The 16536-nt window shown below is 42.8% G+C and overlaps 1 protein-coding gene across 2 annotated transcripts in view; it reads left to right on the forward strand.

Annotated features, from left to right (window-relative positions):
* The window catches only part of SEC24A (SEC24 homolog A, COPII coat complex component), a 233736-nt gene extending 220568 nt beyond the window's left edge, over nucleotides 1-13168 (forward strand). For both annotated transcript variants that reach the window (XM_073620800.1, XM_073620802.1), the window contains one exon: nucleotides 9469-13168. In XM_073620800.1, coding sequence (XP_073476901.1) covers nucleotides 9469-9583 — 115 coding nt within the window. In that variant the 3' untranslated portion in view covers nucleotides 9584-13168. The remainder of the gene's footprint in view (nucleotides 1-9468) is intronic.
* The last annotated feature ends 3368 nt before the right edge of the window (nucleotides 13169-16536 follow it).

Genomic DNA, 16536 nt, shown 5'->3' on the forward strand with positions numbered 1-16536 from the left:
TTGCGGTCATTCAGGTGATTATCTAATAGTTTCTTGAAGCTATCAATGCTCCCCGCTGAGAAAATCCTATTTTCTTATCGTGCATCATGGTACACAGAGCCATAGTAGTTACTATGTGGGATGTCCCATAGCAATGCCAACTGAGGGGAGGGAGACACAACAGAATTAGGGCAACATGAGACTAGAGTAGTTATACTGCTGCCTGCAGCACACTACGCCCAAAGGAGATATTCTCATGCCTTTACACATTCACCTGATAAATTTGGGTAAATGTATGGACTGAAGACCAAGTTGAGGCCTTGTAGATTTGAACCATGGAAGCTTGGTTATGCACACCCACGAAGCACTAACAGCCCTAGTGGGGTGTGCTTTAATATGAAAAGGTGGAACTTTCCTCCTTAAACCTTAAGCTTGAACAATCACTTGTCGAATCCATTTAGTTACATAGTAGGTGAGGTTGAAAAAAGACACAAGTCCATCAAGTCCAACCTATGTGTGTGATTATGTGTCAGTATTTCATTACATATCCCTGTATATTGCGGTCATTCAGGTGATTATCTAATAGTTTCTTGAAGCTATCAATGCTCCCTGCTGAGACCACCGCCTGTGGAAGGGAATTCCACATCCTTGCCGCTCTTACAGTAAAGAACCCTCTACGTAGTTTAAGGTTAAACCTCTTTTCTTCTAATTGTAATGAGTGACCACGAGTCTTATTAAACTCTCTTCTGCGAAAAAGTTTTATCCCTATTGTGGGGTCACCAGTACAGTATTTGTAAATTTAAATCATATCCCCTCTCAAGCGTCTCTTCTCCAGAGAGAATAAGTTCAGTGCTCGCAACCTTTCCTCATAACTAAGATCCTCCAGACCCTTTATTAGCTTTGTTGCCCTTCTTTGTACTCGCTCCATTTCCAGTACGTCCCTCCTGAGGACTGGTGCCCAGAACTGGACAGCATATTCCAGGTGCGGCCGGACCAGAGTCTTGTAGAGCGGGAGAATTATCGTTTTATCTCTGCAGTTGATCCCCCTTTTAATGCATGCCAATATTCTGTTTGCTTTATTAGCAGCAGCTTGGCATTGCATGCCTTTGCTGAGCCTATCATCCACTAGGACCCCCAGGTCCTTTTCCATCCTAGATTCCCCCAGAGGTTCTCCCCCCAGTGTATAGATTGCATTCATATTTTTGCCACCCAAATGCATTATTTTACATTTTTCTACATTGAACCTCATTTGCCATGTAGTCGCCCACCCCATTAATTTGTTCAGGTCTTTTTGCAAGATTTCCACATCCTGCGGAGAAGTTATTGCCCTGCTTAGCTTAGTATCGTCTGCAAATACAGAGATTGAACTGTTTATCCCATCCTCCAGGTCGTTTATGAACAAATTAAATAGGATTGGCCCCAGCACAGAACCCTGGGGAACCCCACTACCCACCCCTGACCATTCTGAGTACTCCCCATTTATCACCACCCTCTGAACACGCCCTTGTAGCCAGTTTTCAATCTATGTACTCACCCTATGGTCTCATCCATGTACTCACCCTATGTGTGTGTATATGTATATGTATGTATATATATGTGTATATATATATATGTGTATATATATATATATATATATATATATATATATATATATATATATATATATATATAGAGTAAAGTTTGGGGAACCAGCTAGATCGCAGGACACAGGCTTTTCACTCAAAAGGAGGTTTATTGAACTTAAATAGCTTTACAGCAGCAAAAACAAAAAGAAAGATTTCAGTCTCACCGACTTGCAAAGTCCAGAACTGCTATCGCAGTTAAACAGTCCTTGGTTTCTGTTGCAGGTAGCTTCCCCTGCCAGGAGGCTTCCAGGCAGGACACTGCTGTTCACTTTTGTTGCTGCACACAAAAAAAACATCCACATTCTCCTCTACACTCCTCCACACCCATCTATAACTTCCTGTCTTGTTTTAAACCCACTTCCTCTGACAGGTGAGTTAACCCTTTTTGTTCCCTTAAAAGGGACCACAGTCCAAACAGAGGGGAAACATAGCGTCCTTCCAGGACCCAGCCACGGCGTCCTGTACATATCCCCCCCGTGCCCCAACGCCAAGGGGGTTGAGGCAACAGTGGAGCTCAAACAATGGACTCGGGAGAGGGCATCTGCATTTTGATGCAGTCTCCCGGGCCTATGCTCCACTACAAATTTAAATTCCTGGAGTGCCGGAAACCACCGAGTAACCCTGGCATTATTCCCTTTACCTTGTCTCAACCATGTTAAAGGGGCATGGTCAGAAATCAGCCTAAACTTCCTCCCCAAAAGGTAATATCTGAGGGATTCCAGAGCCCACTTAATGGCCAGACACTCATGTTCAATTATAACGTAGTTTTTCTCCGCTGGTGTTAACTTCCTACTGAGGAAGACTACCGGGTGCTCCTCTCCATGAACAACCTATGACAACACCGCTCCCAATCCTACAGCAGAAGCATCAGTTTGGACAACAAACTCTCTTGAAAAATTGGGTGCTACCAGTACAGGGTGTTGGCACAGTGCCGACTTGAGCTCCAAAAAGGCCTTCTCAGCGTCTGCATTCCACTCCGCCAGCGTCTGCATTCCACTCCAACCACGATTTCCGACCCTAAGTCAGATTGGTCAATGGAGCCGCCAACGTGGCAAAGTTGGGTACTAACCTCCTGTAGTATCCCACCATCCCACCATGCCCAGGAATGCACGCACCTGCATTTTTGTGAGGGGACGGGGCCAACTCTGTATAGCCTCTACCTTGCTGACCTGAGGTTTCACCACCCCTCTACCCACGATATAGCCCAGGTATTTCACCTCCTCCATTCCCAAAGCACATTTTTCAGGGTTTATTGTAAACTCCTCCTTCCAAAGAGAGTCCAGCACTGCCTGGACTTTGGGCAAGTGTGATTCCCAGTCTCTGCTAAAAATGACTATGTCGTCCAAGTACACTGAGGCATACTTCCGGTGAGGTCGTAAAATCCTATCCATTGCTCGCTGGAATGTGGCTGGAGCAGTTTGCAATCCAAAAGGCATCCTTTTGTGCTGAAAACTCCCCTCTGGGGTAGAAAAAGCCATTTTCTCTCTAGCAGCCTTAGTCAACAGGATTTGCCAATATCCCTCGGTAAGGTCTAATGTAGTGATATACCTGGCTGGACCCAGTCTCTCAATAAGCTCATCTACCCGGGGCATGGGGTAGGCATCAAACCGTGAAACTTCATTAAGTTTCCGGAAATCATTGCAGAATCTCAGAGTCCCGTTGGGCTTCGGAACCAACACAATCGGCTCGATCACTCACTCTGCGATTCTTCAATAATCTCCAGGTCTAACATCTTCTTCACTTCCTCTGAAACAGCCTTTCTTTGGGCCTCTGGGATGCGGTAGGGCCGGACAAAAACTTTGACTCTATGATACTCGTGAGCCCTTGCAAGTGTGAAAATTTCTCTTTATTTCTCTGAAAGAACTCCTTTGCCTGCTGACTTTGGGTTTTAGACAGGGTATTTGCTACTCTCCACCCCAACCCGAGGCTCCAATCTTGCACTAGCCAGGGAGGTCACTGGTTCTCTCTCTGTCCAGGGCTTTAACAAGTTTACATGATCTATTTGATAGGGTTTCCACTTACCTGGTTGGTGGACTCTATAATTTACCTCTCCCACTTTTTCTACAACTTCAAAGGGGCCTTGCCACCTGGCCAAGAATTTACTTTCCACAGTGGGAATCAACACTACTCGATCCCCCACTTGGAAGTTCCTTATTTTAGCAGCCCTATTATAGACCCGTCGTTGAGCCTCCTGGGCTTTTTGTAAATGTTCCTTGACTAGTGGCATCACAGTTCGGATCCTCTCCTGCATTTGGGAAACATATTCAAGAACACTCTTATGCTGAATAGGTTCACTTTCTCATTCCTCTTTAACAAAATCCAGTAGTCCGCGAGGTCTCCGCCCATATACCAACCCAAAGGGCGAAAACGCAGTGGAGGCCTGGGGCACTTCCCGGATAGCAAACAGGAGAGCTGGTAACAGGCAGTCCCAGTCTTTCCCATCCCTTTGTACATAGATTTAAGGGTCTTATTAAAGCGTTCTACCAACCCATCCATTTGGGGATGGTAGACCGATGTGCGCAGCTGTTTAATCCGGAAGAGCTTGCACACAGCCATAACCCTCGACATAAACGTGGTGCCCTGGTCCATGAGTATTTCCTTGGGAAAACCAGTCCGTGTAAACAACTGGAATAATTTCTGGGCAATAGCCTTAGAGGAGGTATTCCGCAGGGGTAGCACCTCAAGATATCGGCTGGCATAGTCGAGGATCACCAGTATGTAGGAGTGACCTCGAGCCGACTTTACCAAGGGACCCACTTTATCCATGGCTATCCTCTTGAATGGGACCTCAATTATGGGCAGAGGGACCAAAGGACTCCGGAAGTGGGTCACCGGAGCGGTCAACTGACAGGTGGGACAAGAGGTACAGTATCTCCTTACCTCTGCTTTCAGACCTGGCCAGTAAAACCAGTCGGTGATCCGTGCCTCCGTCTGTTCAACTCCCAGGTGTCCCCCTAAAACATCATCATGGGCCAGGTCCAGGACCTTGCGTCTATACTGTTGGGGTACCAATAATTGCTCTACCACATTTTTTCTCACTTTGGTAACCCGATAAAGCAATTCATTACATATTGCAAAGTGTGGCCACCGCTCATTCGCACCTGGCTCTTGGGGAACCCCATTTACTACTACAACCTGTTCCTGTGCATGGACCAAAGTGAGGTCCTGCATCTGGGCAGTACCAAATTCCCCCTGAGGAACACCCAAATCCGGCAGGGTGGGGTAACGGCCACTTCCTCATCCTCTTCCCCCAGCATTACCTGAAGTGGGGAAGGTTCCCCCCCCCCCCTTCAGGTGGGTCTGTGAACCACACATTTTGACATCCTTAACAATATCAGCACTACTTTTATCACCATTAACCAAATCATTAGCATTTTCATCAACTGGATCCACATTAAGAACATTCGGCATTTCCTCTCAACAGCAGGAACAGAGGGACTAGTTTCTCCCCAGTCTCTGGACCGTTCAGGTAGTTCTCCTTGTCCCCACAGTTTTGCAAATAATGGACTGTCTCGTCCTATGATAACATCATGTACCAAGTTCTTTACCATCCCCACCTCTTGAGTACCAGTGCCACATGCTGTGGAGATGGACACCGAGATGAGAGGGTACTCTTTAGTGTCCCCGTGAATGCACACAACCCGTGTAGTTTTGCTTACCAGACCGATCTTCCCAATTACTCTAGGATGAACCAGGGTTACCATGCTTCCGGAATCCAGCAAAGCCCGGGCAGGGAGGTGGTTCACTTGGACTTCACACTCAAATTTCTCTTCTCCAAGGTCAAGATGTATTGTACATGCTTTATGAGCATAAAAAGACCCCCTCCAAAGAACCCCGCATTCCATGGGCTCCTCTTGCAGTGGGCCCGGGTATGGCCCCAGGAATGACATCTCCAACATTGTACATCCCCTCCTCTCCAAACAGGAACAGATCGCTGAGGAGGTATCGGGAGTGACTCTTGACGTTCCGGGGTGTTGGTTCCAGGGTTCCGGGGGATGTCCTTTCGAAGGGCAGCAGTCGATCGAATAGGCCATGGCAGACTGGGTCCTTGGCGCTTGGTAGGGCCAAGCAGATCCTCCACCACTGTATATCGTTCCACCATCTCGACAAGGAGGTTCACTGTTTTGGGGTCTCCATGGCTGACCCACTGTTGAAGGTCATCTGGCAGTGACCTTAGGTATCGGTCCAGCATGACCCGCTCCACGATTTGGGGGCCAGACAACACTTCGGGCTGCAGCCATTTTTTTACCAGTTGCACCAGGTCATGCATTTGAGACCGTGGTGGACGATCTGGACGATACTTCCATTGGTGCACTCGATGGGCTCGAACAGCTGTAGCCACCCCCAAACGAGCCAGTATTTCTGCCTTTGATTTTTGATAGTCTTTAGCGTCTTCCGGTGGCAGGTCGAAGTAGGCTTTTTTTTAAGGATCTCCGGTTAGGAAAGGAGCAATTAGGCCGGCCCACTGGTCCTGGGGCCACCCTTCTCTCTCTGCCATCCTCTCAAATGTAGCAAGAAATGCCTCTACATCATCACTCAGGGACAACTTCTGCAAAATATGGCTTGCCCTCACGGTCACCTGGTTGCCAGGGGCAACAGCCGCTTGCTCACGGCCCTGAGAAAGCTGCTGCACTACTTCTTTTAAGGCAGTCACCTAAGCTTGCATAACCCCTTGCTGGGTCGCTTGCTGGCAACTGGGCCACTAACAGGCGAGTATTTTCTTGCTGTACCTCCAGCTGGGTTGCGAAGCTCTGATTAGCTTCCTCATGGCGAGTCTGCGCTTGTATATTAGCCAAGGATAGCTGTTTAATTAGCTCCTCCATTGCTTCAGCTTTCAGGGTTTGTGCAGCTTTAACCCAGGACATAAATCCACTGTACTGTCCCTTTTTAAATGTCAGTTTTAAGTCCAATGCAAAAATAAAAAAAAGCAAGAAAAATGCCTGTTACTCTGTCCTGCCCGCATTCGAGCACCACTTGTAAAGTTTGGGGAACCAGCTAGATCGCAGGACACAGGCTTTTCACTCAAAAGGAGGTTTATTGAACGTAAATAGCTTTACAGCAGCAAAAACAAAAGAAAGCGATTTCAGTCTCACCAACTTGCAATCGCAGTTAAACAGTCCTTGGTTTCTGTTGCAGGTAGCTTCCCCTGCCAGGAGGCTTCCAGGCAGGACACTGCTGTTCACTTTTGTTGCTGCACACAAAAACACCATCCACATTCTCCTCTACACTCCTCCACACCCATCTATAACTTCCTGTCTTGTTTTAAACCCACTTCCTCTGACAGGTGAGTTAACCCTTTTTGTTCCCTTAAAAGGGACCACAGTCCAAACAGAGGGGAAACATAGCGTCCTTCCAGGACCCAGCCACGGCGTCCTGTAATAAATAAATATATATATATATATATATATATATATATATATATATATATATATATATATATATATATATATATATATATATATATATATATATATATATATAATATTTATTTATTTTTTCTTTGGATATGCATTATAGCAAAAAAAATGTTTTGTTTTTTTTCAAAATTGTCGTTCTTTGTTTATAGGGCAAAAAATAAAAACCGCAGAGGTGATCAAATGCCACCAAAAGAAAGCTCTATTTTGTTTGGGTACAGCGTCACACTATTGTCAGTTAAAGCGACGCAGTGCCGTATCGCAAAAAATGGCCTGGTCGGGCAAATCCTTCTGGTCCTTAAGTGGTTATATTTTTTTTTTCTCTTCTACATACTGTTACCAGTCACTGTGTGTGTGTGTGTGTGTATATATAATATAATATCTATCTATATATATATATATATATATATATATATATATATATATATATATATAATTTCTTGGCCATTTTTCAGAGAATATGAATAACACAAAAACTTTTCTTTCACTCATGGTTCGTGTTTGGCTGAAGCCATTTATTATCAATCAACTGTGTTTACTCTTTTTAAATCATAATGGCAACAGAAACTACCCAAATGACTCTGATCAAAAGTTTACATACTCCAGTTCTTAATACCTTGCCCCCCTTTAACATCAATGACAGCTTGAAGTCTTTTGTGGTATTTGTGGAAGAGGCTCCTTATCTTCTCAGATGGTAAAGCTGCTCATTCCTCTTGGCAAAAAGCCTCCAGTTCCTGTAAATTCTTGGCCTGTCTTGCGTGAACTGCACGTTTGGGATCTCCCCAGAGTGGCTTAATGATATTGAGGTCAGGAGACTGAGATGGCCACTCCAGAACCTTCACTTTATTCTGCTGTAGCAAATGACAGGTCGACTTGGCCTTGTGTTTTGGATCATTGTCATGTTGGACTGTCCAAGTACGTCCCATGCGCAGCTTCCTGGCTGATGAATGCAAATGTTCCTCCAGTATTTTTTGATAACACACTGCATTCATCTTGCCATCAATTTTGACCAAATTTCCTGTGCCTTTCGATCCACCTCTGTTTCACAGTAGGAATGGTGTATCTCTCATCATAGGCCTTGTTGACTCGTCTCCAAATGTAGCGTTTATGGTTGTGGCCAAAAAGCTAAATTTTGGGCTTATCACTCCAAATGACTTTGTGCCATTAGGTTTGAGGCTTGTCTTTGTGCTGTTTGGTGTATTCTAAGCAGAATACTTTGTTTCATTTGCGTAATAATGGCTTTCTTCTGGTGACTCGACAATGCAGCCCATCTTTTTTCAAGTGCCTCCTTATTGTGCATCTTGAAACAGCCACACCACATGTTTTCAAAGAGTCCTGTGTTTTACCTGAAGTTATTTGTGGGTTTTTCTTTGCATCCCGAACAATTTCCCTGGCAGTTGTGGCTGAAATTTTAGTTGGTCTACCTGACCATGGTTTGGTTTCAACAGAACCCCCTCATTTTCCATTTCTTGATTAGAGTTTGAACACTGCTGATTGGCATTCTCAATTCCTTGGATATCTTTTTATATCCCTTTCCCATTTTATACAGTTCAACTACCTTTTTCCCGCAGATCCTTTCACAATTCTTTTGCTTTCCTCATGACTCAGAACCCAGAAACGTTAGTGCAGCACTGGATGAAAGATGCAAGGGTCTGTCAGGAGTCCAGAAACTCATTGACCTTTTATACACACACACTAATTACAAGCAAACATATCACAGGTGAGGATAGTTACCTTGTAATAGCCATTCAAACCCCTTTGTGTCAACTTGTGTGCATGTTATCAGGCCAAAATCACCAGGGTATGTAAACTTTTGATCAGGGTCATTTGGGTAGTTTCTGTTGCCATTATGATTTAAAAAGAGTAAATACAGTTTATTTGATAAGTGGCTCCAGCCGAACACTAACCATGAGTGAAATAATTTTTTTTGTTATCATTCATATTCTCTGAAAAATGGCCAAGAAATCATAAATTCTGCCAGGGTATGTAAACTTATGAGCACAACTGTGTGTATGTATATATGTGTGTATATATAGATATATATTCGCCTACATTTACGAAGTAAGATTATTTGCAAAGTTTTATAACCGAAAAGAAGAAAACGTGGGGTTTTTTTTCCACAAAATGTTTGTTTTTTTGTTTATGCAAAAAATTAAAAAACCACAGTGGTAATTAAAAACCAACAAAAGAAAGCTCTATTTGTGTGAAAAAAAAATGATGGAAATTTAATTTGTTCAGTGTTGCATGACTGCGTGTGATGGCGCTGAAACCTGAAAATTAGCCTGATCAGGAAGGGGGGTAAAAGTGCCCGGTATTGAAGTGGTTAAAGTCTTGCTCACCCTTAACTTTTGTGACCACATAGGGTCATATTCCCTTGTCTAATAATTTATTTATAATTGTGTTTTGATATTGGTTATTCCTCTAACTGACTGATTTCTTCAATTTCTCAGGGATGAGAGTGCTCTAAAGGCAACTTTCCTGCAGAACATGATTGAAGACAGAACAGAATCAGCCTTATCATATTACGAGTTTCTTCTCCACCTTCAGCAGCAAGTGAACAAGTAAACCACTGCATAGATCATGTGTGCAAGAGGAGAATTCCCTCTCAGCAGTAACCCATACAATGGCCCAATTAATGCCACGTCTGCAATGTTGGGTCCCTAGGCCTCATGATTTAAGATGTGCATACACTGTGATTTCAACAAAAATAATCTAATGAACATATTTTGGAACTGAGATGTGCAAGCAATTATGCTGTCATTTTAAATGGGATGTAAGGAATACAAAAAAAAGGGATGCCTTTGTGCCAGGTGTCTGTAAGAACTGTCACTACTTTCAAGTGAGCAAGTCAACGCACTACGCAGCAGCCCTTGTTGGCATCATATAGTTTCCACAATATAAAGGAGGCAAAAAGACCTTTAAAAATATATAGCCAAATCTTACTTTGGAAAACCATTTTTGTTTTGCTTTCTTTTCTTCTTTTGCTGCTAGTTTTTGAAAATGAAATACAAGTTGCTGCTATAAGAGGAACTGCTTTGTATTCACATATGTATGTTTTCATAATTTGACAGAACTTAAATGCGTTTACAATGGGCCATAGAGCGTTTTTTGTTTTTTTAATCTTCTTTCCTCCACCTGGATTTCTAGGATGTGTTCAATATGATCTTGATTTTAAATGTACTGGAAGTGATATGTGGTCAAATTGCTTTCCCAAGCTTTTTATAAAAGAAGAACTCCACCCAGAACCACTTTATTTTTTTGGGATTGTAGAAAGCTCCTCCAATAGTAAAGTTGAACTTGCCCCTCTGTCGATCTGCTACAATGAAATCCCACCATTAAAAAAAATTGTATTCATTGTCTGCTTAAAATCTTCTCCATGATTAATGCATTGATTTCAGTGGATAAACTTTTAGCCCTGGTTCACACTGACAGCGGGAATGAAATTGTGCGAGTTCAGCTGAACTCGCACAATTTAATTCCCGCATGTCAGTCCTGACTTCGTGGGGGATTTCAGCGACATCTGTGTGGGTTGCTGCACAGATGTCAATGGAAATGCAGCGTCGCATAGATTCAGACAGTGCCAATGCCTGGCAATTGCCGCTGATTTGGCTTGCGATTTGATATGTCAAATCACATGCAAAATCGATCCAATGTGAACCTGGGCTTAATGTCAATGCAGATTTTGTAGACTTACAATCCACTGGTTTTGGGTAGAGTTTTTAAAAGGAATCTGTTCTTAATTAAAATACTTGTTTAATAAGCCTTTGATGGAATCTGTCATTCTCTAACTTCCAGGAATAACATCCTCAAGACCAGGGATTCAGAAAATAGTTAGACTGAGGTTTGTAAGAGATGTCATGGTTAACTTCTGGCAAGAAATGGGAACATTATTTTGTGTCTGTGATTATTACAAGACGTTCTTTGACACTGAAGCCATTTGTATTTTAGCAATAGTTTTTCATATAGTGCTTTAGTTGGCAGTAACTAGGGAACAAACAAATTAATTTGTTTTTAAGAACTATAAAAATAAGACTATAAAAGTAGCCATTAAAATAATGGATCAGAGAGTGTTTCCCCAGAATCTGAGCATTTTGTTGCTGTGCATAATTCGCTTGAATAGACCTTTTTAACTGCAGGGAAAGCTAAGTTGATTGTTACACCAGAGATATGGTCAGTTGAAATCCTGTCCAAATTCAAACTTTTCTTGTAAAATCAGGCTTGGCCATGATCTCACTATTTGTCCATTAAGGTATTTATTGTCCTTCTGGACAAATGGGAAGGCTTGGGAAGCAGGAGAGGTTGGGTCCAAACCAATGGGGGCATTATTGTAAAGCTCTGGCCTGCTTTGAATTTATAAACCTTTCCACCATTTTAACTGGATTATGCATAAATGCTGCGTGTGCATTTATTAATTTTCCATCTGGCAAAATGGCAGATAATATGAAAAAGATGATTTCAGGTAGGGGGACGATGCATGTATTGTGCATGGTGATTTGATTATCTTAAGGGTCTGTGTCAATGGTCTTTGAGCTTTTGTTCATGGCATCAGCTTGGCACATTTGTAAAATCTTTCAAAAGTCATTGACAAGTGCGGTTGACCTGCTTCAAGCGGATTTACCTTTTGAGGAACAAAAGCCCATCGACACAGTTGAAAGCTAAGACTCCCATAGCTGAAACAGACTTACTATAAACAGTGCTGATGTATAGAACTTTTTAGCATCCAGATGGGCCTGCTCCTAGGGTCTGTAGCAGAGATGTAGCCATAGACACTTCCAGTTGCAGTACATGAAACCATATGAGCCAATCTTTCAGTAGTCACACAGTGGTGTAAAAATGACTCCCAGATCCAGTAAGCTCTTCAGCAAAAGTGGCATCAAAGTCCTTGAGAATTAAAGCTACTTACATGTCTTCAGCATTTGTACCTATTTACTAGGTGGTTTCAGTGCTTTTCCACGAGTAACTTTATTGTGTATGGGGCAAGTTCATGCTAACCATAATCTGGTAACCATTCAACCAAGTTATTAAATGTTTGAGAACCAGTTGCTTCATAACATCGGGTTTTACCATATATATTTGTGGCTACATCTGTAGAAAATCTATCTGGTTAAAGCTAAAGTGGTGTTGGTCACCACTGTCAGAAGGGTATCCAAATTATTGTTCTATAAAGGTTTTTCTGTTAATATTTTGAATCACTGATGCATTTGACTAATGTTTTGAACATGGAATGTTGTACCAGATGGAGAAAAAGGTACCACTCAAAATAAAGTAAGCCCCTTTCTTGCATGCCTCTTAAGATATTACCACAAAATGTTGCTAACACTTTGTTTCTGTGTGGGATTGTACCTTAACAAGCAAGGAGGGTGGCTGAAAAGGTTTAGACACCGACACATTGCGCATCAAATAGTTTCTGCCGTCCTTAGTTTTTTTTTCTTTTCTTTTTTTTTCTAATTTGGCATAACGTTATTATTGATTAATTTATTGTGAAGTGGAAGGATAGAACAAAATGTGTGTAACTGAGTACTTTCAGTTTTCATTGTTTTAATAAAATGCACCTTTTTATTCTCAGATTTCTTGTTAATAAACTTTTTAAGGATTCTATAACATTTTTACTTATCTGTATATTGACCATCAGAGCTGATGGCGTAAAATGAAATTCAACATTCTACAACATTATTGCAATGTTTCAATTAAAATCCACTTATGACATACTAAGAACGTATTTATAATCATGCATAAAGTTTATCTGCCAAGATTATTAAAATAAAAAAAATTACTAAACAAACACTCTTAAACTACAGATGCTATAGAGTTGCTTTTAGCTTTGTATTTGATGAGAATCATGATTATAACAAGCATTTAGCAGACTTTAGACCGCTGTTTCTGGAAGACTACTGAGGTGATTTTTTTGCAGACACTAAATTTTTAGTAAATGCTTGCTTTAGCTGGCTAAATGCCTTCTGCACAAGATGATCTGGCTAGCGTTTACTAACTGACATTAAGAATTGCCGTGTGTATGTAAGCGTAAATGACCAGATTTCGTAAACATCCAGCCAACCTTCTTGACCTATGCTGAAAGGGTCCTTTTGTGTGTGGTTTAAAAATCTGTAGAGATGGAAGTATTTTTCTTCAATAAAATTTTATTTCATACTATATTTGATTTCACAGAAAACTGTTTATTTTAAAGTTAAGGTTAAAAACGTATCTGTATGTGTTCCTTTTCCCCAGTTCTAACACAGAGTAAGAACTGAAAGTGATTTGTAAAGCTCAATTTAATTTTTTTTTTCCTGCTCTGTGGTATTACAGTAGTATTGCACAGAGTGGCCCCTTGCCTCTTCTTCTGGAGTCCTCCGCCAGCGCTCTCCTACTGAGCCTTGACCACCGTGGTCAGTTTGTCCCTGCATCATACGCCGCTGTGCTGTCCCCTCTGCTCTCCTCTCTCCCCCCTCAACCCCTCCTTCCTGCCTGTCATCTCCCTCTGTGTTTGTCTTTGGCCCAGCCCCCCCGCCGCTATTATTGTAAAATAAACTAAAATTGCTACTGCCAGCCTCTATTAGAGGCTGGCATAACACACTATGTAAGTAGTTTTCAAAAACAAGCAGCTGGCCACATGATCTCCCCAGCTGACGTCAGAGGGCGATCACGACCCCTCCTGCAGAAGACATCCATCGGAGCTATAAGATCGGCTGCGAATCATGTGACCTGCCTGAAGACAGCTCAGATTTGGTATTTAGAATGCTAGTTTTTTTAAAACTACTTGCATAGTATGATATGCCAGCCTCTAATAGAGGGGCTGACATAGACTTGTATAAATGGGTTGAAAAACCCTTTAACCACTAAGCCACCGCCCACCGTCATATGACGGCGGGACGAGGCTTCTGTTGTTCTGGGAGGACGTCATATGATGTCCTCGCCCTCCCGAGCCACTAGGGGGCGCGCGCCCGCTGCGTCGCTCGGGTCCCGGTGCGCGTGCCCGGCGGCCACGATGTCCGCCGGGCACCCGCGATTGCCGGGTAACAGAGCAGGAGCGTGGATCTGTGCATGTAAACACAGATCCATGTCCTGTCACAGAGGAGAGGAGACCGATGGCGTGTCCCTTGTACATAGGGACAGCGATCGGTCACCTCCCCCAGTCAGTCCCCTCCCCCCACAGTTAGAATCACCTCCTTAGGTCATACATTAACCCCTCGAGCGCCCCCTAGTGTTAACCCCTTCCCTGCCAGTCACATTTACACAGTAATCAATGCAATTTTATAGCATTGATCGCTGTATAAATGTGAATGGTCCCAAAAATGTGTCAAAAGTGTCCGATGTGTCCGCCGCAATATCGCAGTCACAATAAAAATTGCAGATCGCCGCCATTACTAGTAAAAAATAAATAAATAATAAAAATGCTATAAATCTATCCCCTATTTTGTAGACGCTATAACTTTTGCGCAAACCGATCAATATACGCTTATCGCAATTTTTTTTTACCAAAAATATGTAGAAGAATACATATCGGCCTAAACTGAGGAAAAAATTTGTTAAAAAAAAAAAAAAATTGGATATTTATTATAGCAAAAAGTAAAAAATATTTGTGTTTTTTCAAAATTGTCCCCCTTCTTTTGTTTATAGCGCAATAAATAAAAACCGCAGAGGTGATCAAATACCACCAAAAGAAAGCTCTATTTGTGGGGAAAAAATGATACAAATTTAATTAGGGTGCAGTGTAACATGACCGCGCAATTGTCATTCAAAGTGCGACAGCGCTGAAAACTGAAAAATGGCTTGGGCAGGAAGGGGGTATAAGTGCCCTGTATTGAGGTGGTTAAGAATGGTTGGGGGGGGGGGGGGTGTAACAGGCAGTGGAAGATTTGTTACCTGCAGAGGTATGCATTAACTTAAAAAAAAAAAAAACTATTGCGCTTAGAACCACTTGAAGTTAAAGTGGTTGTAAACCCTTACAGACCACTTTTCACTACAGGTATGCCTATAAAAAGTTTTTCGTTTTTTTTTTTTTTTGGGGGGGGGGGTTACAACCACTTCAAAAGTCACTTCAATTTTCTGAAATGTTTTCAGCACGGTTATTTCCCCTAGGGACTGCATCCATTGATACATGCAATTTTGAAAAATGTTTGTCTTGTCTGTAATGACAAACTAGGATGTGAACTTTGCTTACTTTCTAGAAGAATCTATTTGATTAAATGACTGGAATATGTATGTATGTGTGTGTGTGTATATGTACACACAGCTCAAAAAAATTAAAGGAACACTTTGAAAACACATCAGATCTCAGTGGGGAAGAATATCATGCTGGATATCTATACTGACATGGCCTGGGTAATTTGTTGGGAACAAAAGGATGACACATGGTTTGATGGAAATGAAAATTATCAATCTACAGAGGGCTGAATTAAAAGACACCCTGAAAATTAAAGTGAAAAAATGATGCAGCAAGCTAGTCCATTTTGCTGAATGTTCATTGCAGCAACTCAAAATGGTACTCAGTAGTTTGTATGGCTGTTACGTGCCTGTATGCATGTCTGACAATGTGGGGCATGCTCCCAATGAGACAAAGAATCCTCCCAGATCTGCACCAGGGCATCACTGAGTTTCTGAACAGACTGAGGTGCAACCTGGCGGCGTTGGATGGCCTGAAACATAATGTCCAAGAGGTGTTCTTGTGAATTCAGGTTAGGCGAGCGTGGGGGCCATTCATTGGTATCAATTCCTTCATCCTCCAGGAACTGGCTGCATACACTCGCCACATGAGGCTGGGCATTGTCGTGCACCAGGAGGAACCCAGGACCCACTACACGAGCGTAGGGTCTGACAATGAGTCCAAGGCTTTATTCATGATACCTAATGGCAGTCAGGGTGCCGTTAATTATGCCTGTTGAAGTCTGTGCGACCCTCCATGGATATGCCTCCCCAGACCAACGCTGACCCACCACCAAACCGGTCATGCTGAACAATGTTACAGGCAGCATAATATTCTCCATGGCTTCTCCAGACCCTTTCACGTCTGTCACATGTGCTCAGGGTGAACCTGCTCTCATCTGTGAAAAGCACAAGGCGCTAATGGCGGACCTGCCAATTCTGGTGTTCAGTGGCAAATGCCAATCTAGCTCCACGGTGCCAGCCAGTGAGCACAGGACCTGAAGTCTGTTCACAGGACATGAAGTCTGTTTCTAAATGGTCAGAGACATTCACACCAGGGGCCTGCTGTAGGTCATTTTGTAGGGCACTGGCAGTGCTCACCCTGTTCCTCCTTGCACTAAGGAGCAGATACCGGCCCTGCTGATAGGTTTAGGACCTTCTATGGCCCAGTCCAGCTCTCCTAGAGTAACTGCCTGTCTCCTGGAATCTCCTCCATGTTCTTAAGACTGTGCTGGGAGACAGCTAACCTTCTGTCAATAGCACGTATCGATGTGCCATCCTGGAGGAGTTGGACTGCCTGTGCAACCTCTAAAGGGTCCAGGTATCGCCCCATGTACCATTATGCCTAGTTTCCACTGAGCGGTTCGGTACGGTACGCT

The sequence above is a fragment of the Aquarana catesbeiana genome, linkage group LG03 (genome assembly GCF_042186555.1).
Source record: "Aquarana catesbeiana isolate 2022-GZ linkage group LG03, ASM4218655v1, whole genome shotgun sequence".
Lineage (NCBI taxonomy): Eukaryota > Metazoa > Chordata > Amphibia > Anura > Ranidae > Aquarana > Aquarana catesbeiana.